We start from the raw sequence: 25,141 nt of genomic DNA, 5'->3' as shown, positions 1-25,141 counted from the left end.
GGCACGCTTATAGGATTTGTCCTGGGTGTTTGGATTGCTCCAGGCCTGCTGGGGAAGTCAGTCGTGGGCTTTAGAGCTGAAAGGAACCATATTGAATGCCCGCAAATTTCACTTTTCATCTTCCCGGCGAGGTTTCCCATTCCCAGTGCATTATTGTGAGCCATGTGCGAACTTTTCCTCCAACTTCTGTATACTCAGCTTTCCTTCCGCTGAGGCCGGATTACAAGGCAGGGCCGGCCCAGCTTTTCTGCCTGGTTTGGCGGTCATGATCTCGGATTCCTTGCCTGCTTTTCCCTGCTGGTCTCTAGAGGCTTTAGTAAAACCTGGGTTTGCCTGAGAAGCAGCACAGCCCAGGGTTCAGAACACAAGGTCTCCCAGCTGGACTGCTTCTTGTCTGTGTGACCTTAGACGAGTCACCATTCTTTACGCTTTGCTGCGTCATCTGCCAAAGGCGGATCGGGGTGGTGGAAACTGTCAACATCTTAGGGTTTGCTGTGTTCCTTCACTGAGGAATTATCACCAAAATCACAGTCTTACAAGCCAGCACCATGTCTTCCAGGGCTGGGGCATGCCGACCTGGGAGTGAGCACACTGCCCACCCCTCAGAGAGGATCAGTCAGTCATCGGCTCAAAATGGACCCACGTGTTGAGGAACCTAACCCGATCTGACTGCTGGAAAGCCAGGCCAGGGGAGAGGTTTGCCTGATGCCAACTGAAGAATCCTTAAGAGCCCGGATGAAAATACTGAGTATTAGCTGCTGAAGATTTAGGAACTGGTGGTACTCTTGGGCCCGGCCTTAGCTTTCTTACCAGATATTTGTACCCCAACCAAGACAACAGTGTAGATTCTATAATGTATATGACTAGCCTGTGCCAGTGAACCTGTTAATAAGGGGTCACCTATGACATCAGCCACTGAGGACCCACCTCCACCCTCAGGAGGCTTTCTGTCTAAAGAAGAAGATCAAGCAATACATGAGCATCCCTAAGCACAGAGCAGAATCACAAGGCACTGTGGAAAGCGGGTATACCCTGAGGTCTGCCCACCTGGACCAGGGGGTGGTTCTTACCTCCGGCTCTGGAGGGAGGACACATGACCTCTCTGGACCAGATTTCCCCATCTATGAAACAGAGGTGAATGCTATTGTTGCAGGGCCATCTGTGTGTGTTAACCCAGGCGATAGCAAGTGACCATGTAGCTACACACAGTAGTCACGCAAGAAGTGGCAGCAATAGAACTGTCACCGGTATAGATGAACACAAGGAAGGAAGTAGATCATTCTGCCTGGAGACACCCAGGGGGTGATCCTTGAACTGAATCCTGAAGAAGGAAGAGGAATTCTCACTGTTAGAACCATGGCAGAGGTGGGCACTGTCAGCCAAGCATAAAACAAGGTAGGCAGAGGCCGCTCACCCCCCCCAAAAAAAAGAACCTTGAGGATTTGGAGAAATATAGACAGTCCATGTGGCCAGAATGCACAGCTGGGCATGCAAGGCCAAGAATTGGGTCTTGAATGAAAGACCAGAAGTGGCCTCAGGTGCCCTTGTAGAGAGTTAGATTTTGCCAAGTTTTGCAACGTGCTGAAAAGCCCAGTGCCAAGTACCCTATTAGGCAATTTATATACGGTTGTTGTTGTTCAGTTGTTAAGTCATGTTTGACTCTTTGTGACCCATGAACTGCAGCACACCAGGCTTCCCTGTCCTTCACTATCTCCTAGAGCTTTCTCAAACTCATGTCCATTGAGTCGGTGATGCCATCCAACCATCTCATCCTCTGTCATCCTCTTCTCCTCTTGCCCTCAATCTTTCCCAGAATCAAGGTCTTTTCTAGTGAGTCACCTATTTGCAATCAGGTGGCCAAAGTATTGGAGCTTCAGCATCAGTCCTTCCCATGAATATTCAGGGTTGATTTCCTTTAGGACTGACTGGTTTGATCTCTTTGCTGTCGAAGGGACTCTCCAGAGTCTTCTCCAGCACCACAGTTTGAAAGCATCAATTCTTTGGTGTTCAGCTTTCTTTATGGTACTTGATGCCCAAATTCACCCTCCAAGGATAAGATAGCCCCATTTTACAGATGTGTGCACTTGAGCTCAAGGAGATTGTCACTTCATCATTCAACTCACTGTATTAACTTTTGGGGAATTAGGCAGGCTGCCCACCTGGCAGAGGTATCTCATATTTCATGTTCAATTGTGTTGCCTTACTTTTTGTTTCATGTTTACCCACTTCCCCTTGGATGCATTTGGAACAAAGCAATACCACAAATAAATAAAATACACCATCTCCTCTGATGGTGAGACTTAAAATAGAGTTGGGTCACCCTCACCAGCTGGACCGCTGATCAGATGGGGTGGAGCCCTGCTTCTCTGTTAAAGGCAAAACACCAACACAGAGACTCATGTTTACTTTGGGTCATATTCTCTCCAAATAAATCAGGCACCCTGTTATAAAACTACACATTCTATTTTTTTATGGTAGGTATTAGCTTGAGTGCAAAATAGGATAATATGAAACATTGGGCTGAGATTGAAGCTATGAATTTCATGAAATTTTGTGTGTCACCCAGAAAGGAATAAGGCCCAAACCAACCTCAGATGGATGGGCTTCCCAAATGGTTCAGCAGGTAAAGAATCCACCTGCCAATGCAAGAGACACAGGAGACTTGGGAAGATCCCCTGGAGGAAGAAATGGCAACCCACTCCAATATTCTTGCCTGGAGAATCCCATGGACAGAGGAGCCTGGTGGGCTACAGTCTATGAGGTTGCAAGGGTAGGACATGGCTGAGAGACCAAGCATGCATGCACACAACCGCAGATGTAGCATCTTCAATTAAAAGGTGGTAAAAGCACACGTTCACATCAACCTAGGAGCTGGGGTATCTGACACACCCTAGAACCCCGAGCTCTGTAATCTCCACTGCTGCTGTGCACCCAGAATGCTCACCATGCATTTATTTTGGATGAGTTCTAAACAGGTGTTTCCTCTGGGCCGCAAGTGGTTTAACTCAGAGCCTCGCCACGTCCGGCGTGTTCAGCTGGAATCACAGAGCGGAGGCCATGCAGGCCTGGCGGCTTCTCTGTGCGATGCTGACGGCCGGGACTTGCCAGTTCCCACGCTGGTCAGCGCTGGACACAGAACAGATGTTGAGGATTACAGGGGAGGACTTGGGGAGGCCGTGGGCCCAAGCATCTGCGGAAGTAATTTATTGTGGGGACTGGACAGGCCCCGTGGAACCTGTGATGAGAAGTTCTAGGAAATAAGCCTCAGTGGGCCTGCAGATCAGGGTGCAAAACAAACCTTCTCCCTGTGTCCTTGGATTGAAGGAAAAATCGTCCATCATCATCTACAAGTCCAGCTGAACAGGGAAGTGAAGAAACCCTAATCCCACAGATACTCGTTCAAATTCTAAACTGTGAATTAGTCAGTGAGGTCCTGACTCATCAGAGCGGTATCCTCTGATTGATTCCACGTGAATCACTGGGAGACGGTTGGCAGGGTCCTGGAAGCTTGGTGGCCCATCCCTGGCCTGGCTTCCAGGAGTCTCTTTTAAGGCTGGGGTCAATTTACCCCAGGATTACACAGAGTTGTTTCTTCTGCCCATTTCTGGCCATCCTAAAATTCGTCTGTCCAGCTGCTCCACCAGCGGTACATGTACTGTTGTCTCATCCTCGGCCTGCTTTCCAAGATGCTGTGAGTTAGAGGCCCAGAGCATACGACGCTCTAGGTGACAGTTTCAGTATCTGCGCAATGACCATCAGTGAGCCCCGGCTGTTTCTTAGCACTGCTGTATGGAAAGCTAACCGGAAGACAACTACATTAAGCGCTTCTGGGTCACCCTCTGTGCGGGTAATGGACTTCAGTCTGATTTCTCATACAATTCAATTGCATTGGTCAGTGCATGTCAGTAACTGTTGTTGGTTTAAAAAATAAAGTCATTTAAAGAGCCACAAAGAAAGCAATGACATGATTCGAATCACCTCAGCCAGTAAGACTCATTGAAGAAAAATTTAGAAATAAAAGTATTTAAATAGGGACTGTAAGTGGAATAGAACTCAATACTTTTTTTTTTCTTCTCAGATTTTTCTCTTCCATTAGGTCTGTTGCCAACTTATTTATAGCCTGTTAAGGATTTCAGAGGGCTTCCCTGATAGCTCAATTGGTAAAGAATATGCCTACAATGGAGGAGAGTCCAGTTTGATTCCTGGATCGGGAAGATCCGCTGAAGAAGGGATAGGCTACCCACTCCAGTATTTTGGGCTTCCCTTGTAGCCCAGCTGATAAAGAATCTGCCCCCAATGCGGGAGACCTGGGTTCGATCCCTGGATTGGGAAGATTTCCTGGAGAAGGAAAAAGCTACCCACTCCAGTATTCTGGCCTGGAGAATTCCATGGACTGTATAGTCCACAGGTTCACAAATGGTCAGACACAACTGAGTGGTTTTCACTTTCAAGGATTTCAGTAGAAAGAATTACAGGCAAAGATGTATGTTCAACTATTACTGCCTTAGAGTTGATATGAATTTTTTGTTCTTTGTTTTTTTCTGAGATTGTAGTATATATGTTGTGTTTTCTGGAGGTAAACATATAAACATTTGTGCTAGGGAGAAAGCAGGTAGTTAATATGGAGAACAAAGGAATGGTGATAGGTTGCTAACAAATGTTTTTAAAGAAAAAAGCAGATAAAGGAGACATAAAATTGTATATCATTGGCATGAATTTCCATAATGAATAAACAAGTAAAAGTTTGAAAAAAAGCAAAATGGATCCTTGGAATAAACATTGTATAATTCAAAATCTCAAATGCATTAGTAGAATTCATTCACACAATCAGCTAGGAATTTTTTTTTTAACAGTGCCTCAAAGTAGCCTAACTGTTTTTGTTTTGTTTTTTAAAATGAGAAAGAGGGATAATTATTGAGTTTTGTTTCTCCTCTGAAAGCATCTTCATTTCTCCAAAATTAATATAAGACACTTCTGTAAAAGAAAAGAAATCCCACAGTGCCTTCAACAATATTAAGGGAACAAAGACCAAAAAAAAAGAAGGTCTAAAATACCATATGATGTCACTTGTATGTGGCATCTAAAATACAATACAAGTGACCTTATCTAGAAGCAGACCCACAGACGCAGAGAACAAACCTGTGGTTGCCAAGGAGGTAGAGGAGGAATGGACTGGGAGTGTCGGATTAACAGATGCAAACTACTGTCTATAGGATGGTTAGACAGCAAGGTCCTACTGTACGGCACAGGGTGCTATAGTCAATATCCTGGGATAAAGCATAATGGGAAAGAATATGGAAAAGAATATATATATGTATATATATAAAATATTTGTATTGAACTCTTAAAGAAGAAAAGAAAGTCTAGATGATTTTATGAAGAGCAAATGCTATCATATGTTATGTACATGACAACCCAGTTCTAACATGAGAAGATGCTGAAATGTAGTAGGCTATCTATAGATAACTAGGTTAAAGAAGAATCAGTCAAAAGCATTCATGTGCTATTGCATCTATGAATTTTTAAACTCGGGAAGCTATATTGAGATAAAATGAAATATATGGGAAAGGGAAACATGGCTGATATGTTTCTATTAGAGTGCAATGCAAAAATTGCATCTGCTTTATGTAAATTTTCAACAGTGGTAAAGAAAGTCAAAACTACATTAATTAAATTTACAGAGCCAAAAAAAGGTGAAGACCCAGGAGGTGAGACATAAAAATACAGATGGACTGAGAGAGATGAGAGGAAATAGACAGACCTTTACAACATGATTTTCAGCTTAGAAATATGCACGCGAGTACGATGGGGAATACTAGCCAAAAACAGATAGCTGGGTTAAAGGAAAACTTAATAAAACGTTGAGTCTGAAAAACCATACAGACCAAAGCCAGGAAATTACACAGTTGTGGATCCCGCAGTAACTGTAAATTAGCCCCATGGCATGTGTGTAATATTTCATATTCCGGGATGTGATGCTAACTTTCGCGGATAGACGTGTGTGTGTGTTTCATCTGAATTATGGTTGTAACAGGACAGAGGTGAAACAGGATGTGTGATGGGTCTCCTGCTCCTTTTCCCAAGTTATCGGGAGCCTGGGAGCCTGAGGAAAGACTTGGGAGGAGATAGGCTTTCGTTCAGTGTCATTATTTATCGGAGGAGCTCGAGGGTTGTGTCTTGATAATTGTGAAGTGCCGTGTGTGTCTGGGGTCTTGGAAAGTTGCCCTTAGCACCTCTGAGTTGACACCGGCCCTTGAACTTCCAAAGTCACACCTTCCGCCCCAGCCCCTCTCTGCACTCTGCTGGGACCACTCTCACACCCTGTCCTCTTGATTATTTCACCGCCAGGGCTTCCATGATAGCTCAGTTGGTAAAGAATCTACCTATGATGCAGGAGACCCCAGTTCGATTCCTGGGTCAGGAAGATTCCCCCGGAGAAGGGATAGGCTTCCCACTCCAGTATTCTTGAGCTTCCCTGGTGACTCAGCTGGTAAAGAATCCTCCTGCCATGTGGGAGACCTGGGTTCGATCCCTGGGTTGAGAAGATCCCCTGGAGAAGGGCACAGCTACCCACTCCAGTATTCAGGCCTGGAGAATTCCATGGACTGTATAGTCCATGGGGTCGCAAAGAGTCGGGCACAACTGAGCAACTTTCACTTCACTTTCATTTTACCTCCCAAGGTTCTTTCTCTCTCCTATCCCGTCCCCCCGCTGCAATCTCATCTTACTGGACAAGCTCCATCCGGCTCTCCTCCCTTCCCCCCATTTCCTCATGCTATCACTGTACCCCGACCCCCATCATCCTCCCCCTTATCATCCCTAAAATCTCCTCACCTCAGAATCCAACCCCATACTGGACTCCTTCCCCCAAGGCTTCACTGAGTCTTGATTCCTCCTTCCGCTCCCCACCTGCTATTGTAGGAATCACTCAGATGATAATCTCAAGCCTTTCCCCACCCAGTATTCCCTTTCCTCATGATCTCATATATTTCCACAGATTCACCCATCACTGGGTACAAACGAGCCTCTGAATAAATAGAGCTAGCCCACCTCTCCGGTGAGAAGGCATAGCCCTGGGGTCAGACGGCTGGGTTTGTAACCAAGTCCAAGTGCACACTGCTCACCTCACAACAGGCCTGTAAATCCAGAGAGGAGTTGCTGGGACAAGGAACTGCGACTTTATCTCAAAAGCCAGCAGACCGAGAAGATGGTAGACTCATGTCCCGGAGAACTGTCTTCCCAAAGTTAGAATTCGGGCCTCTTTTATCCTAAAAGGGGAGGGAGTAATGTCAGACATTTCCTGGTTCCAGCTAGACTCCAGAGGGGATGTATTAATTTCTTCCTGCCCACAGTTGTTCACAGGTGGGTCTGGTCAGGATATTTCCTGTGACCTAAACAAAGGTATTTTAACTTAATGCTCATCACCCACAAGGCAGAGTTCCCAGAGCTGGGCAATTATATATGGCTTATAGACAACGTCCCTTTAGTGATTAACTTGTAATAGAATGCAGAGGACCTCGTCTGTAAGCTGGGAGTTGCCATAGCGCCTGTCTTACCTGGATGCGGGAGGATGGGGGAAGCTGACTATGGAAAGGACTGAGCACACAGCAGGCTCTTTCCTTGTGGTCATGGCCTTCCTCATCCATCTCCACGTGGTGGTCATTACTGGGAGCTCCAAGTTCTCTGCAAAACCGGAACTTTCTGCAAGTCCACCTCATTCAGCCTCAGGCTGGGGTTCCACCTCCCCTTCCTTACAGGCTCCTTCTTCTTCCTGCCCACCGCCTCTGTTGCCCTCTGACCAGTCAAGGCTCACCTTTGTCCCCCTGGCTGTTTCAGAGACCCTCTTTCTGTGGAATTTTTCAACCTGGTGACAGATTTCACATGGAGAGACAAAGGATGTGGAGTCAAACCCCCAGCTTAGTTGAATATTGAATATTGAATGTTGACATGCCACTTGCTTCGTATCTTTTCAAAAATAAAGTGTTAGCCATGCTGTTGAGTCTTCCTCATGGAACTCCCTGTCTCATTCCTCTTGAGCTAGAAGTATTCTCATTGCTTTCATGTTTACTATTCTCATGCATGTAATATGTATGTAGAAAATATAAATAATGGGCAATGTTGATTTTTGCAGGGTTTTGGAACTTTATATAGACTGTATGATATATACTCTTCCCCTCAAAACTGGATTGCTTTGGTTTTTTCCAAGACTGGTTTTTGAGGATTATCTATAGTGATGCATTTGTAGCTGACTCATTTTAGTCCTGTTTTCAGTTATATAAATATGTGTGTATGCGCTCTGCTGCCACTGCTGCTAAGTCACTTCAGTCGTGTCCGACTCTGTGCGACCCCATAGATGGAAGCCCACTAGGCTCCTCTGTCCCTGGGATTCTCCAAGCGAGAATACTGGAGTGGGCTGCCATTTCCTTCTCCAATGCATGAAAGTGAAAAGTGAAAGTGAAGTCACTCAGTCATGTCCTACTCTTCGTGACCCCATGGACCATAGCCCACCAGGCTCTTCTGTCCATAGAATTTCCCAGACAAGAGTACTCGAGTGGGTTGCCATTTCTTTCTCCAGGGGATCTTCCCGACCTAGGGATCAAACCCATGTCTTCTGCATTGGCAGGCAGATTCCTTACCTGATGAGTCATCAGGGAATTCCCCAGTATAAATATGCCAGAATGCATTTCTCCTCCTATTGACAAACATTTAAGGTTTTGACTTTTGGTGAAGTTCAATCACCAAAAATGCTGTAGTAAACATTCCTGCACAGATTTCTGTATCTGGTTGTGAACATATATATGTATAACCAGAGCATACATATAACCGGAGCATATGTATGACCAGGATTGGAATGCCCATTGGAAATCTCTTAGCCTGTGGCTTTTCTTTAAACTCTGTTATGTTGTGTTTTAGTGCAAGTCTTCCATTTTAATGCACACTCATTCGTTTCCCTGCATATTTTTTGCTATTTCATATCAACTTTTCTAAAAGCTAATCAGGGACTCTCCCACCTTTTCTTCCATAAGTGTTAAGTTTTGCCTTTCACCTGGAGGTCTCTGATCCAACCAGAAGTGATCTGTGTCTGAGCCTCGAAGCAGGTGGAACCGGATGTTTGCATCTGAACGAGCTCCTCCCCCACGGATTTGCAGGACTCCTAACCTCTGGGTCTCTAGTACTGTCACTGGGATTCTGCACATCCAGGCCCCCAGTCACTGGGGTTGCGTCTGAGGGGTAGGGTCTGAGCAGTGGGTGGGGGTACTCTGTTAGCCAGGCTAAGAGGACCGTGAGCCTTTGCCTACAGGTGAGTGGCTTGAATATAGAGCCTGTCTGAGATGGTCCATAGTCTACTGCAAGGGAGGTTTTGTCCCTCTGCAGAGTCTCAAGAGTCCTGAGACCTTCAGTATAGCTAAGGCTAAGTGTCTAGAAGCTGGAATCTCTAGAGAACAATTGGGTCATCCACTGGTAGCCTCTTTTCCACTTTTAAATTGTTGTTGTTCCGTTGCTAAGTCATGTCTGACTCTTTGTGACCCCATGGACTGCAGCACGCCAGGCTTCCCTTCACTATCTCCCAGAGCTTGCTGAAACTCATGTCCATTGAGTCAGTGATGCCCTCCGACCATCTCATCCTCTGTCAACCCCTTCTTCTCCTGCCTTCAATCTTTCCCAGCATCAGGGTCTTTTCCAGTGAGTCAGCTCATTGCATCAGGTGGCCAAAGTATTAGAGCTTCAACTTCACCATCAGTCCGTCCCATGAATGTTCAGGGTTGATTTCCTTTAGGATTGACTGGTTTGATCTCCTTGCTGTTGAAGGGACTCTCAAGAGTCTTCTCCAGCACCACAGTTTGAAAGCATAAATTCTTTGACACTTGGCCTTCTTTATGGTCCAGCTCTGACATCCATACATGACTACTGGAAAAAACCATAGATTTGACTATATGAACCTTGGTCATCAAAGACCTTCTTATAGAAATGATTGTTTCCTAACCTGTTGATGCCAGCCAAGATGCTGTGAAGACTAAGATGTTGGTTTTGCTTCATAGGTACCAACCTTAATAAGACTTGTCCTACTGAGAAATAGTAAGGACCATGAGACCCACTCGGACCCACAGCTGTTCCAGTACCAGACTCTTGTTTTTATGGACATGGCACTTTGTTGTCTGTTAATTTAGACAATGCACGCCTGCTCGCTGGGTCAGCACATTGCATCACCCTCTGGAACAATGACATTCCCATGAAATAGCCCAGTTATTAAATGCATCATTGAAAAATGTTGCATTTTAAGCAGAATGGAAAAAGACAAGGTCAGAAAAGTTGCAATAGAGTAGGACTTCTGAGCCAAAACTTGCAGCTGGATTATACATATGTAAAGGCTTGCAATTTATTAAAATAAAAGTTATTGAAATGCTAGCAAAATGGTAAAGAAAATACTAGAAAATTATGAGGAGCCATTAAAGCCACTGTCTGTTGAGAATATGGATCTCAGACCACAGGAGAGGCCCTGGCACTAGAGTCAGAGAGACCTGGGTTCAGATCCTGACTTAGTCCCTTACAGGTGAATTTGAATTGGCCACTTGTCCTTGAGCCTTAGTTGCCTCATCTGTAAAATGGGAGCAGTTAGTGTATCTCTTGCAGGGGGTTTTTGTGGGGCTTAGAAACAATATATGTGGGAGTGCCCAGGAAGAGAGGTTTAATAGAAGAGAAGCAGAAACCAAACCCATCTCTTACACAAACCTGAGGCAGGTGGTGTCACTTAATGAAAGTAGGAAAGGCTAGGGGAGGAGTGGGGAGGTGGGAGGGTTGATTTTCAGTTACTCAGTCAGTTCAGTTTTAGATGCTCAGTCGTGTCTGATTCTTTCCGACCCCATGGACTGCAGCACACCAGGCTTCCCTGTCCATCACTAATTTCAGCTGCTAATACACGTCTATTATTTGGGAAGCCCCTGTGGGGAATTTGGAGCTGGTGCAGGGTGTGTTGGCAGATCCTTGTGTACATCCAGCAGTGTGTCCATGGAGATGAGAAGGTGCCTGCAACACACATTCTGAGTGGGTGGAGATGAGGCCCTGGAGGCATGGATGGCCCTCCTCCTTCCCCGAGTCTCTACAAAGGGACCTTGAGGTTGGTACGTACCGAGTGCTCCAAAACCTTGGAGAAGGGAAGGCAGAATAGTTGTTGCTGTGAAGTTTCTAGCTTCAAGAAATACATTTACTTTAAAAGTAGAAAGCATAGTTTTCATTTCTCAATCTGGTCCTGGGGATGGGTCATTTGCAATTCTCGTTTGGTTATCATAAACTGTTTATGAAGTCAGATCTTTTCTTCCCAAGACTCTTTTTTTTCTCTTAAAAAAAAATAGCAATCTGAACTTTGGTTGGAGGAGCTGTAAAAAGTAACAGCAAGAGTGAGAGAGAGAGGAAAAAATTGCGGAAGGGCTCCCTGGAGGGCTGCAGGCTGCTGTTCAGTTTCAGTTGCAGTTGTCAGAGGTAAAGAAAACAGTGGAGAAAATGTCTCATCGAGGGTCCCGGGCTGCTCTGCTCCAGGAAGGCAGCAGAGGGCTGGAGCGCAGCCAGAGGCCGGGCGGGGGCTCAGACACGGTGCCCCGCGCCAGCCCTGAGCTCACTGGCGGCTCTAAGTCATCTTACAGGCAGAGCTGTTTCCAGATCAGATGTTTGGGGGTTGGGAGAGCTAGGAAGACTTCAAGGAAGGGAGGAGCACTGGCTTATTTTCGAAGGTTTGCTTGGGGCTCTGGTGGCATGGATCATCTGTGAGTGCAGCTGATAGTGAGCTGGGTACCACAGGCCCTCGAAGGGAAGAGGTTCCATTGTCCTGGTCCTGGCCACTCAGGGGAAACTGAGGCAGGCAGAGGGCAGTGGCCCCATGCAGGTGTCACCGTCTAAAGCTTAGAGGCACAGCTCCCTCCTGGCTCTGTGTGAACCCGAAGACCTTGCTCCGTCCACCTGCTCAACTGCTGAGAAATCCCCCAGAACAGCAAGAGTTGGTAGCCCGAGGCTGCCACCCAGGGGCAAGGACTCTGCCCCCCCACCCCCAGCAAATGCTCTCGGTGACTCATGGAGGAGAAGAAGACGGTGGTCCTGTCCCCAAGGGGAATCCTTCTTGTCCCTTCTGTGTCCATTCTGGGATCTAGATTGAGAAGCACCCCCAAGAGATCCAGTGGGTTGGAAATATGGAAACCTTGATCCAGGTAGGATCCACCTGAAACCTGAATCAGCGAAACTGTAGTGTGATTGAAGCCTGGTGATCCACGGCCCCTCTGTTTCCCCCCCAACAATGCCCACTCCTGCCCCTCTAAGCTCCCACCTCAGGGATTGGTCATCTAATGTGTAGTCTCCACACCAGATATGTATTCTTGACTGTTAAGTCCACTTTTCTTAATTAATGAAACACCTCTGACAGTGGATGAGGGAGACACACATACCCTGGAAGTCCAGGGATGTATCCTGTAGCATTCGCTGCATCTCCAAGTTCATATGTATTTGAACACTCTGGTTTTACCAATATGAAATGATCCATTTTTCAAATCTTTGGGCAAGATTGAAGATCCAGGAAAATATGACCTTTTAATCAGGTGGTTTTTATTCTAATTTAGAATATACGTGTCTTTCAGGTCCCACTTGGAGTTTTAAAGATACTCTAATTGCCCCAAGGAGTGATTGCTGAGGCCTTTCTTGTGGGATGAAGGATGTCCCAGTTGGGATGTGTGTCTCAGCGCACACATCATATTAATTACCTGGTTCCTGTTGTCTGCCTCTTCATCCATGGGGAGGTGGTCCCTCACCAGGTCCCTCCCAAAGGAAGCCCCTCGCCCCTCACACATAGGGAGGGAGTTGGGTCCCTGGGGAGGTTGCAGTATTGATTTTCTTCTGTAGAAAAGGGACTGGGAAGAACAATTTATGGGAAGTCCTGGCCACTCGGTGATGCACCAGGCAATCTAGGTCTCCTCCTCCAGGTAGGGGAGCAACTGCCGTGGATGCCTCCTGCATGGCTATCACGGCGTCCAGAATCCACCCCACAACAGGAAACACAGACCGACCTTGCCCAACTCAGGCTCCTCCAGCCTCGTTTCTAGAACCTTCTCTCGTCTGTCACCACGTCCGTGGGTGGCTGGTCCTGCGCACCATGGACACTGTGTGTGTGTGATGAGGAGCCCGCAGAAGCTTCTGCATGCTCTAATCCCTGGCCACTTGTTTCACGGCACCCTGGTCTGTCCAGATACGGTGCTGTGCTGTTACATCCAGACCGTCTCTACCCTCTCTGGGCTCTCACCAGCTGTGGCAAGCCTCACCTTCCTCTGATTTACTGCAAGAGGTTCCTCTGCATCTGGCATGTGTGCTCAGTCGTGTCCAACTCTTTGTGACCCCATGGACTGTAGCCCGCCAGGCTCTTCTGTCCATAGGATTTTCCAGACAAGAATACTGGAGTGGGTTGCCATTTCCTTCTCCAAGGGCTCTTCCTGGCCCAGGGATCAAACTGGAGTCTCCTGCATTGGTGGGTGGATTCTTCACCACTGAGCTGCCAGGGAAGCCCATGCATTTGGCACCCAACCCAAGAGTCCTCACTAGCTAAAGATGGGTTAACTGAGGGTGCCTTCTTCCTAATGGGGATGTTAGCACATCAAAAGGATGCCTCACTCAGTAGTGTATGTGGGTGGGGAGAAGGGGATAAGTAATGCTGTTTGTCACCTAGTCCAGTTTAATAAACCTTTTTTTTTTTTAATGCTAAGAGAATAAGAACAATCTAACTAAATCTCAATTTCAATACCAATAGCTGTGGCCTTGGCAGAGATTTCAGTACCTCGAACTTAGTCAATATGTGACAATCAAGACACTAGAAAATCTTTCTGGAGACACACCCTCAAAATCAATTATTTCCACAATATGTTTTAACAGCTCCAAGTTTTAAAAACCAACGACAAAACCATACTTCCAAATTCCCACATAACCTTTGTCAACTGGGTTCAAAGATTATTTTCCTCATTTCCCTCAGCCATGAGATTCTTACTGATGTTTCATAACCCACTTTAAATAGCACATACATGATTGTTATCAAATATTATTTTTACTTTTCTCAAAAAGCATTTCCCAGCTTTATTGAGACACAGTTGACATCTAACATCGTATGTCAAGGGGTACATACAGCATGTCGATTTGATCTACGTACGTCTTGAAAAATGATTACCATCACAGCATTAGCTAACACCTCCAGTTTATCAGATAATTGTCATTTCTATAAGACTTTATTTTTAAGTGACTGTATTCTTTGATAAATATACCAGCCGGTAATGATCCAGGATGTAGTAGCCCCACAAATGTAGCTTTAACAAGCCCGCCTTCTGCTGCTCCATCAACCTGGGATAGGTTTGGAGGAGGAAGGCGGGACCTGCAGAAAGAACCTGGATAATTCAGCATCTCCCTGTGGTTTGCTTGGGCTGCTGTGGCTGGGCGGGTGAGTTAAATTTTCCTTCTGTGTTAATGCTTTCTGTATGAGAAATGGGAACTAGAGATAGCCAAAGAGCTATGAAAACTGCAGTGCACTCCCTCTGAGAGACCTCTGCATGCGTTTTTCCTGACATGTGATCTCACGGTGGGTCCAGTGGTCGGTGGTCTGCATAGTCTCAGTGGATCAAGACCTGGAGTGATACACTGTGTTTGAGGCCTGTGAATTGTTTTTTCTAAGCTGAGGAGATTCCAAAACAGAACACACAAAAGCCATCATATGCATCAATGTATATGGACATATACACAGCATGTAACACTTAAAGAGGCAGTGTAACTCTGGGTGGGCAGCATCGGGAGATTGCGTCTCAGGTTCAGTTCTGAGACTTGGGCTAATCCTGCTTCCTTTCCCATTCCCACTCCTGTTGCCGTGAAGGGGTTTGAAGTGCTTTATAAAAGAGGAGACAAAACTCATCAACCTATCAGGGTGGAGACAAGAGCTGATGGAGATCATGATGAGGGGCTCTCACCACCAGTTGGTCCCCTTGACATTCTTCCTGAGTGTGTATTTCAGCTTTCATTGAACTTAATAACCTTCTTTTGCTTAAGGGGTGTTTTATACTGATTGAATTACATTTCTGTCTCTCAGCAGTGTTAATGCATGTGTCACTTCTGGTTTTTGCAGGCAACCATGGTTCTGAGCTCTGCGCACTTTTGGCTGGGATTATTTCTGGTTCCCACCGCATGTCTGATCGAAGACGTGGCGTGGAGAGCGTAAGTGAGAGATTAAGTGATACCCCAGGTCTTGTCCTGTGTCCTCTATTAGTCTTTAGCAAGCCCCTCCGTAGGGTGTTAGATGCTGTGAGATTTCTGAAGTCACAGGTCTCCTGCCACCTGCCACAGCAGATATAAAGGATGTTGGCTTGTTTTGTTTTCTTTTAACCTGTGCTTCACCTTGATAGGAGAATATAGTAGAATAGGAGTCAGACTGTGTGAATGTCAAGAGAGGTGTTGCTTGTACAGGATTATAAGGGAGAATTTCTGAGTACAGATCCATTCCACCAGGGTTAAGAAGCGTAACTCAAAATTCATTGATTTTTTTAAAAAAATTTAGCTGTGTTGGGTCTTAGTTGCAGCACACAAGAGCTTCATCGCATCATGCAGGATCTTTCTTTGTGTTGCATGAAGTCTGCAGTTGTGATGTGAACTCCATAGTTGCAGTGTGAGGACTCAGCTCCTCCAGGCATATGGGATCTTAGTTCCCTGGCCAGGGATTGAACCAGCATCCCCTGTATTACAAGGCAGATCCGTAACCACTGGATCACTAGACAAGCCCCACAAAATTCATTGATTTTTATCAATGCTGAGTGATCACAAATATAGTCTGGCTTTAAACTCCATGCTTAAAGGGAAATTGTGTGTATATGTACGTCATTTCAAATCACCAGATGCTTACAATCAAGTAGTCTTTGTTTTTCCAAATTACTCCCAGTAAGAATCCTTCAAATATAATTTTCCTGAAGTGTCAGTTTACAAGTCTATGAGAAGATTAATCACAATGACAAAATTATTACATAGGTTCAATAGGAAATAACTTATGCTCCATTTTTATTTGTGTTTCAAAATATATTATTTTCTAACTATCTTATTTACAATGTGAAAAAAAGCTACAAGGTTTCAAGATAAAATTTATTTCATCTGCAAGGAAAAGAAGGAATACTGCAAAAGAGGTCAGGTTAATTTTTGAGGACAGGGTTAGACCTGATGACTTATACTGTTGCCAACTTCCCTGAAAATCGAGACTCCTGGATTCGTATTACTTTGGGCAAAGCATAATTATTTGGCGTCTCTAAGGTAGAGAATTGAGACTTAATTCCAAACCTTCCAGGAGAAGACATCAGATTTTATTTTTCGCTCTCCCTTCCTCCCACACTCAATGAGAACTGCTCCTACCTGATAGGTAGGAGTGTATTTTGAAAAAAATCTTCATCTTGGCATTATCTTGACAACCAATGATCTGCAGAGAGAGAAGGTGGGAGAGAGGATTTTATAGCACATATTTTGGGTGTTTTCTTTTTTTCCTTCTCTTCACTAAGCTTTATAACTGTTAGTGAAAATTAAATAACTGTGATTTCTCAAAAACTTTGATTTATCACTACTCCCATTTTATCTGCTAAAACTGTGTTCTATAAATAGCAGAATTTGAATCCTTGGAAATCAAACTATGATATCCAAGAAAGATGTTTTCTTAATCTAATAAATGAACTGAAAGAAAATCTGAGTTCTATGACTTGTGCTCATAACACAGCCCAATTATGGCACAATACATTGTCTTGCCAAATTTCTTCAGTTTTGCAAGATCATCAAGTTAGTTTTAGGTAAATAGAATGTGGTCTTAATTACATCAGATCACTTTTTAGTGTATAGTTTGAGACTAGTAACTTGATTGTAAATTAATCTTGGTCTCTTTTAATTCAACTATCAAATTAATGTCATGAAAAAATTTTATTAGTACACAATTTTAAATTTATTTTTAATTGAAGGATAATTGCTTTACAATATTGTATTGGTTTCTGCCATACATTTTTTGCTGAGACTGATATATTTGCTAAGTGAGATGCTGGCAGGAGTATCTTTCTACCATTTCAAAAGAGAGTATTTGCAGATTGTAATATCTCTGCCACCTCCTCTGTTTTCTGGATCTTTTCTAATACATTCCAAGGAAGAGTTCCCTGTCTGCGTGAAGCAAATTATCTGTCCTCTCCAACGGGATTTTTCTGGGGGGGGGAGGTTCCTGGCACTGTCAGATTAGCGCTATTTACATTTTAACAAGGACACCGCTTCCAGCTCCACCATATGGAAAGGGAAGTCACTTCTTTCCAAGGCAGTTGCCAACCAGGTAGGCACAGGAAAGGCCCCTCTGAATTCCAAACCCATCTCCTGAAATGCATTTTTGTCTCATTTAATTTGGATTGTATGGCGTGTATAGCCTCTGACCCAGAGTGTTTGCCCAAAATATATGACCAATAATACATAGTTAATGTCTAAACTATAGTTATCCCTCTCCTCAAAAGCAAGAATTCGGCAAGTTTCTTTGGACATTTTGCTTCTGATCAAGGAGTCCATCTTTTATCTCCTATTATACTCCCAGCCTGAAATATTTATTGTTGAGTCAAGTAAATTCGGGGGCTTTCCTGATATCTCAGCTGGTAAAGAATCTGCCTGCAATGCGGGAGGCCTGGGTTCGATCCCTGGGTTGAGAAGATCCCCTGGAGAAGGGAAAGGCTACCCACTCCAGTATTCTGGCCTGGAGAATTCCACGGACTGTACAGTCCATGGGATCACAAAGAGTCAGACACGACTGAGTGATTTTCACTTCACTTCACTTCAAGTAAATTCAGAGGCTTCTCCCAGGGAAAGTGTATTATGAGTTGCTTACCTCTAATGAGGCCATGATAATTACCTGTCATTTCTCTTTCTTCAGCTTTACAAAGCTGTCCTGTTTTTCCTTCCTACACAATGAACAAAAATATTAATCCCAATTGTCCAGAAAATTGCCCGTCATTTGGTTCAGACTGTAGAATGTTTCTTGTCACGTTCTGTGCCAGGCTGCACCCTGGCCTCTGGAGAAGAGAGCGTGTGTGACATGATAGGGAGTCAGGGGCAGCTGGAGGGCTGGCTCTGATGAATCAGCTTGAGGCAGTGTCTGGAACCTTCTGTAAATTTGCTGTGATTCTTACATCTTGCCTTGGGCCAGTCTTAAGACCTTTTAGTTTTATTTTGAGATTTGGTGGTTAACTCTACTTTGAAAACACTTTTAAATTCCAGCGCAAAGCAGTCCTGCCTTTTCACATACAGGGAGTCCCTTACATACAAACGAGTTCCATTCCAAGAGTGTGTTTGCTAAATCCAATTTGTTCATATGTCCAACAAAGTTAGCCTAGGTACCCAACTATAAATAACATAATCAGCTATATAGTACTGTAGTGATCTATAGTACTCTTAACACAAGTAATATATAAAAAACAAAACAAAAAATAAAACATTTTTAATCTTACAGTACAGTACCTAGTAGTACAATAGCAGGCACACAGGGGCTGGCATCGAGTGAACAGACAAGAAGAGTTACTGAGCAGCAGAGGGAGAGGAGGTGGGAGATGGTAGAGGTGAAGGGTCGTCAGCAGTAGGAGGCGGGAGGCCAGCTGCAGTGGCCCTCACACCTGACGTGGATGGAGCAGGTGCTGGCTCCGTGCTGGAACCCAATACACATTCTCATCTTTGAAAGTTCGCAACTTGAAGGTTCGTATATAGGGGTCTTAACTGTGCATTTCTGTGCACGCAGGTTGCTCTGTCTTCCTGCATTTTCCCTCTTTCTTCACCCAGTCTCTCTCCCATTTTCAGGACCTGCACAGTTAAGCGTAAGGAAGAAAAAATAGCATGAGGCAATTTGGTGATTTTTTTCAGTGAAGTCTATCAAATTTCTGAATGAAAATCCATTATTAAACTATGTTAAGGCAGATTTGGACTTTGCAAAAAAAACTTCTTCTGTTACTCTGTTAACCAGAATTTTCATGAGCGACTAAACTAAAACATCTTTTATTAAAATAATTGATGATAGATGCTACCTGGCTAATGAATATTTTTATTAGATGCATGCAGTTTAAATTATCCAGAACTACTTTAATATCCTTTAGCTCACGTGCTTCCAAAGTGTTTACCCATGACAACATTCTTAGGTAAGCTCCCATGTATTTATGCTCATAAACCAACAATTCACTTACGTTGCTTTATAAAAATAATATAAAGCTCAAGGCCACAGAACTCAGGGACCCATCTCTTTTTATCTAACTGTATCTCCTATACCTTACCAGTCAGCACACAGTACATTCGGCAAGTCCAGAATGACTTCATTTCCTTATTATAATCCCCGATAGGCAGTTAAGTGGAAATAAAAGGTAATAAGAAATTTCTGTGTACAACGGGGCCTTGATTAAAAAAAAAAAAAAACCTTCCAACTAGACTAATTTCTTTTGAGGCACATTCTATTTACATTTTCATCCACATTTAGAATCTAATGTTTCCTTCTGACTTGTTCTCCTTCCATAAGGAAAAAAAAGAAAAGGAGTCCAGGAAAAAAATTTCAGAAACAAGAAGATGAAAAGTTCAGGGTTTTAGGCCAACTTACTTATTTCAAAAATCTCTGATAACCTGGAGAATACCTTTCACTCTCTCTGAAGGTTCAGTGTGGACTGCCACACACTCTTACAGGGTCTAAGCATCCCCACCTGCTCTTTTGTGCTCACCTGGCCTCTGGACATGGGGTTGGGGGAGGAGCCCTGGGAAACAGCTGTCCACAGGTAATTGGGCTCACTCTGCCCAAGCTGTGATTCAGAACAAACCCAACCCCAGCTCATGGTGAGACCTGATTTCCTTGCCAGTGGTTACTACTTACTGGCTGGCTTTTTGAAACTTAGAAGTATTAGATTTTAGTCGATGACAAATGTAGACTTTGGCAGGGGAGGTCTTGAATCATTTCTCTAAGTAAGGCCTTATTAGGTAAAGATTCTTGAAGAAAAATATTTTTAGCTATTTTTATTTATTTACTTGATTGCACTGGGTCTTAGTTGCGGCACGTGGGATCTTTAGTCTTCGTTGTGGCATGTGGAATTTTTAGTTGCAGTGGGCAGGATCTGGGATGCCCTGGTGGCTTCTCTGGTGGTAAAGAATCCGCCTGCCAATGCAGGAGACTCAGGTTTGATCCCTGGTTCAGGAAGATGCCCTGGAATGGCAACCCACTCCAGTATTCTTGCCTGGAGAATTCCATGGACAAAGGATCCTGGTGGGCCACAGTCCGTGGGGTCGCAAAAGAGTCAGACACAACTTGGGGACTAAACAGCAACCACAAATTCAGGATCTAGTTCCCTGACCAGAAATTGAACCCAGGGCCCCTGCATTGGGAGCTCAGAGTCTTAGCCTCTGGACCACCAGGACAGTCCCCAAAAACATGGTGTTAAATTGCTAGCATCAACTCTACGGCAGTGCTCCAGGCAGGAAGACTAGCCATGTTCTCATACTGGTTAACTTCCCAGGCTGACTCCCGGGAACTAGCCTTGTGGAAATACTACAAAATTGCTGAATAACTCTTGGGTATGAATGCATTCTCATCTACTGGGGACGTAAACAAGGCCTAGTAGAATCAACATGCTTACTTCCTTCTTGAGCAATTTTATGAATGAGTGAAAACTGGCAGCTTCAGTCCCGTGGGTCAAAGTCTCTTTTCTCTTGGCCCAAGGTGTAGGTTTCTGGTGCTCTGTGCCCTGTGGTCCAGCCTTCCTGTTTCAAGCCTACTTCTTCGTGTTTCCCTTCCCCTACCCCAACCCAGAGAATAACACTAGGGGCTGGTCTAGAGGTTGATGAGCACTGCTTGCTCTGTGGGCGAGAAAGGAAGAAGGAAGGGAGGATGCTGGAGTCAAGACATTACTGAAACAGTAAGGACAAGCCAGACACACTCCACAGGACCCGTGTATCTGGGGTGAATCCAAGTCGAGTGGGGCTGGCTGTTTACCCAGATGGCTCTTATCAATACAGCCCAGAAGCCCAGTTGAGATCAAAGGTAGACGTTGGGCCTGGCATATTCATTCATAGTGAACAGTGTCACGTTCTTTTTGTCTTCTTTCCAGCAGAAAGTTAAACATTTTCTCATTTCTTGTTTAAATGAAAATTCCCCTGTCTCCGCTTTGAACTGCAGTGTTTTAATCGCCCCTGAGTCTCAGAACACTGCTTGGTGTGGTTAAGGAATTATGTGTGAAAACTGTGTGGTTCAGTTCTTGTTTCCTGTGGGGAAATGAATGACCTACACTTACACAGAGCCTCCGCTCTGACTCTCCACCGGAAATGAACTTGGGGTGTCAGCAGACAACTGGGCGCTGTCTTCCCAGACTCCTTGAAGGTGGAAGGTGGATGGGAGCACGTGGTTCCGTGGAGCAGCTCAGGTCTCCAGAAGGTTCCATTGCGTTGTGCCATGTCTTTGCAGACACACTCAATTTGGTTCTGATTCTGTCTCTGAGTCTGGGTGCTTGATGGGCAGCCCACATGCACTTCTGCAGAAAAACTAGAAAAAGTTTTTCAGAAAAACACTGCCCTGTGCTGCTCTGCTAGAGTTGTTTGCTTTTTTACAGTTTCTCTTTTCTCATTTCTAACCTGTATCTCCATCAGTGCCCTTTCTTCGCCTGTATGGCTTCCAACCAGCCATTCTCTGTTTAATCTCAATTTTAGGAAGACCTTTGCAATCAGACACCTATTGAAACATTGTGAGGTGTTTCTTAGTTTAATCAGGAGAAGGTGCAGGTAACTCTTTCCTCAGGTCAGGGAGAGAGTTTGAGATTTACAGGCTGGAAAGGCCAGCCTGTTTTGCTACTGTGTTTGTTGTTTTACGCTGCTGAGGTCTGCAAGAGAAGGAAGGAAATCTGTGCCCGGATATTTGTGTTGACCCAAATTTCAGATCAAGGGTTTGGCGTGATGACAGTGACCTCTGGCATCATTAACCATTTTGCTGTGACTTTTTTTTACCCTAAAAGGAGAGAGAAGACTGTTTCCCCCGGGCTCTTGACCTTACAGTTGGGGCACAGTCCAAAGAACCTGCATGTGTCCACTTGGGTGAGGATTAGAACATCTTCTGGTCTTTAGGTCCTGCAGTAGACAGCTTTCGAGGTAGACCTGTGACCCTGCAGGAACCCTGGGCTTCTGTCTTGACTTGGAGGACATAAGCCAGCTCTGCAGCCACAAGCAATGCTCTTAGGGGATCATTTGCTGACACCCATGGCCTGGGCCCATTCCGCAGGACTTGGGGTGCTTCCCAGGTTGCAGAGGTGGAGCCCTTGCCAGGCACAGGGCTGGCGCATGTTCCACGGTGTCCCTGAGCCCCAGCCCGGGTCAGAGGACATCAGAGAGGGCCCATGGGGGAGCAGCCTGTTGTCACGGCTGAGTTCACATGTCATGTTCTTCTTGTCTTTTCCTTGGACACAGGGCCAAGCACACCTGCAAGAAAACACTGCTGGAGGAGGTGCAGGAGCTGGAGACGAAGTCCAGAGTGATGGGCAGAGCAATGCTCCGGGACAGTAACGGAAAGAGGTGGGCAGCACCAGGCCAGGGTCCCCAGGACCCCCTCTCCTTTTCCCTATCTCTCCTTCTGGGGTTTCCCTTCCTCTTCTTGGTTTTCAATGTGAGCACATGATGGATGAAATAGAAACCATGCCCTCTTAAGGGCAACATGAAATCTGACTTTCAGGTCCCTGGGCCTGCCCCCAGGTGAAACAGAGCCTTATATGGGGTCTGGACATGCAGAAAATAGAAATAGCATTGTGATCTTCAGGTGGAGAAGTGCTGTGTCAGCAATATTAGCAAAGCATGTTTAAAAGCCAGGCTTTTTGCTCTCAGCCCCAGTGATGTGCTAAATGGTATCTGCCCTGAAGTTCTGCTCATCGAAGAATGCATTTTGTGTAGATTCTGTTCATTCCAAGTATACCCAGGGTTTGTTTTGTTTTTGATGAATTATTTTTTGCTCCTGGTGTTGAGACAGCATCATGTGACCTACTGGTTGGTCCAGCAAAGCAGGGGCTGCCCCCTCCCCCACCCCCCTTATTTCTTACAGAGCCTCAGTGGCCCCTACTCCTCCCCTAACTGCTGGGCATGTGAGTAGGTTTGGTTTAATTGTGTGTGTTAAAATGTTATCAGATTTCATCTGGTTAAAATTTACTGAAGGAAACTGACCTGAGCCCAAGGACAATGTGGTAATAGGAGGTAATAGGTAATAGGAGGCCTTGGCCACCTTAGGGGCACGGAGGTCCAGGAGATTATGAGCACGGCTCCCCTCTAACTACTTGGAAGGGGTCCTAGAACTAGCTACTCAAGAAACAAAAATCTAGAGGTGGAGTACTTCCAGAGACTCTCTGATATTTATGTTCTGTTTTATTTAGGTTCTGTCTTCTTGTACCATCTTTCAAAGCAATGAAATCAAAGCATTTTTGTTTTGTGTTGCTTTTAGGAAAGGGAATGCAAATATTTTGAGAAGTATCAGGAATATCATCTCAAATGGCTAGATATTTTAGGAAAGGGGCTGAAGAGTATAGGATTGAAGGCTCTGTGGTTGAAGTTGTGATTTTTTTTGTGTATTTATGACATTTTTCCTGAGTCCATTAGCATAAGACTTTATCAGTCAGCTGGACAAAAATCTCTGTCTGAAGCCGTGACTGGTGGGGGCAGGATTGGGCTTTCAGGTGGTCTGTGTATAACTGATACACAGGCCACACAGCTAAGGGTGAGCAGGCCTCTTCTGCCCGTTGGACAGCAGACACAGGGCTTGTGTCTAGGTTGTCAAGGACCCACAAAATTCTTTAATCTCCAAAAATAACATGTCCATAGCTTCTAAAAATAGGGAGATGCCTCTGCAAATTGAAATTAATACACGGATGTCAGTCTTAATAACTGTCAAGCGAAATAAGCACACTGTTTTATCCTATTTGCAAAAAAATTTACAGGCTCTCCTGTTTCTCAAGAATTCTCCCATATATACACAGTGATTGCTAAGAGATCATGAGTCATTTCTGAGGACAATGAGACTTTCCAAGCAAAATTCTAAAACTCTTCTCAAACATTGGACAGGAAAACATTGCAAGGAAGGCAGTGTAAGACAACCCTTCACCAAGTCTGAGCTGACCTGGGCGGGATCTCCGGCCAGCGGGGTCCTCAGAACAGGCCTGGATGGGGGGTTAGCGGCACAGGGGACGTCTGGAAGACGCGGCGATCCCAGGCGGCCTCTGGCTTGAGAAGTCGAAAGAGGCTGCCCACTGGAGACAGGATGGAAGACAGAGCTGTGAGGATGGGGATGCACAGAAAGGATGAGAGCCTGTGTGGCGGAGGCTCGAGTCAGGGAGGATGTGTGCAGGGAGGATCACAGAGCTCTGAGCCTGTGTCCGAATCCTGGCTCAGCCATGGCGAGCCCTGCAGTCTTGGGCGAGAGATTTCCTATAAGGAGACTATCTTCATCTGTTAGAGATGGAGACTCATGGAGGGTGGGAGGTGTTAGAATTTATGAAACTGAGTTTATGACAAGTGACAGCACATTGACCAGTGCTGTGATCAGTTGCTGAGTCCTGTCCAACTCTTTGCGACCCCTGGACTGTAGCCCGCCAGGCTCCTCTGTCCATGGGATTCTCCAGGCAAGGATACTGGAGTGTGTTGCCATTTCCTTCTCCAGGGGATCTTCCTGACCCAGGGATCAAACCTGAGTCTCTGGCCAGCAAAAGGTCGGGGGCTGGGCTTTGGTTTGGCAGGAAGGTTGTGCTATTGAAGGGTGTCGTGGGCTCTCAGCTTGTGGTTGGTTAAAAAAAAAAAAGTAAATTAAAAAATACTTATTTTTTGTGGAAGTATAGTTGATTTACAATGTGTATTAGTTTCAGGTATATAGCAAAGTGATTCAGTTATACAGACATACACATACTTTTTCAGATTCAAAGAGAATGTAATGTCTAAAAGCAGTTAACTTGTTCAAAGTTCACTTTCATATGTTCAGGTGGATCAAGAGATAACCGGAGTTTAAACGTGGTCTCTGCCTCCTGCATTTTGGAATCTCTTCCCTGAGCACGCTGTAAACTCCTTAAGGGGACAGTCGATTAGGTGGGTGGAGGGAGGGTGT

General features: G+C 45.1%; 1 protein-coding gene across 1 annotated transcript in view; it reads left to right on the top strand.

Moving 5' to 3' along the window:
- Positions 1 to 25,141, top strand: part of ATP8A2 (ATPase phospholipid transporting 8A2) — a 448,688-nt gene that overhangs the window by 377,114 nt on the left and 46,433 nt on the right. The window contains exons 34-35 of the mRNA XM_043478109.1: positions 15,134 to 15,222; positions 22,474 to 22,578. Coding sequence (XP_043334044.1) covers positions 15,134 to 15,222; positions 22,474 to 22,578 — 194 coding nt within the window. The remainder of the gene's footprint in view (positions 1 to 15,133; positions 15,223 to 22,473; positions 22,579 to 25,141) is intronic.

This window comes from Cervus canadensis, chromosome 9 (genome assembly GCF_019320065.1).
Source record: "Cervus canadensis isolate Bull #8, Minnesota chromosome 9, ASM1932006v1, whole genome shotgun sequence".
Classification (NCBI taxonomy): domain Eukaryota; kingdom Metazoa; phylum Chordata; class Mammalia; order Artiodactyla; family Cervidae; genus Cervus; species Cervus canadensis.
The sequence above is the reverse complement of the archived record's forward strand: the minus strand, read 5'-3'. Positions and strand labels throughout refer to the sequence as shown.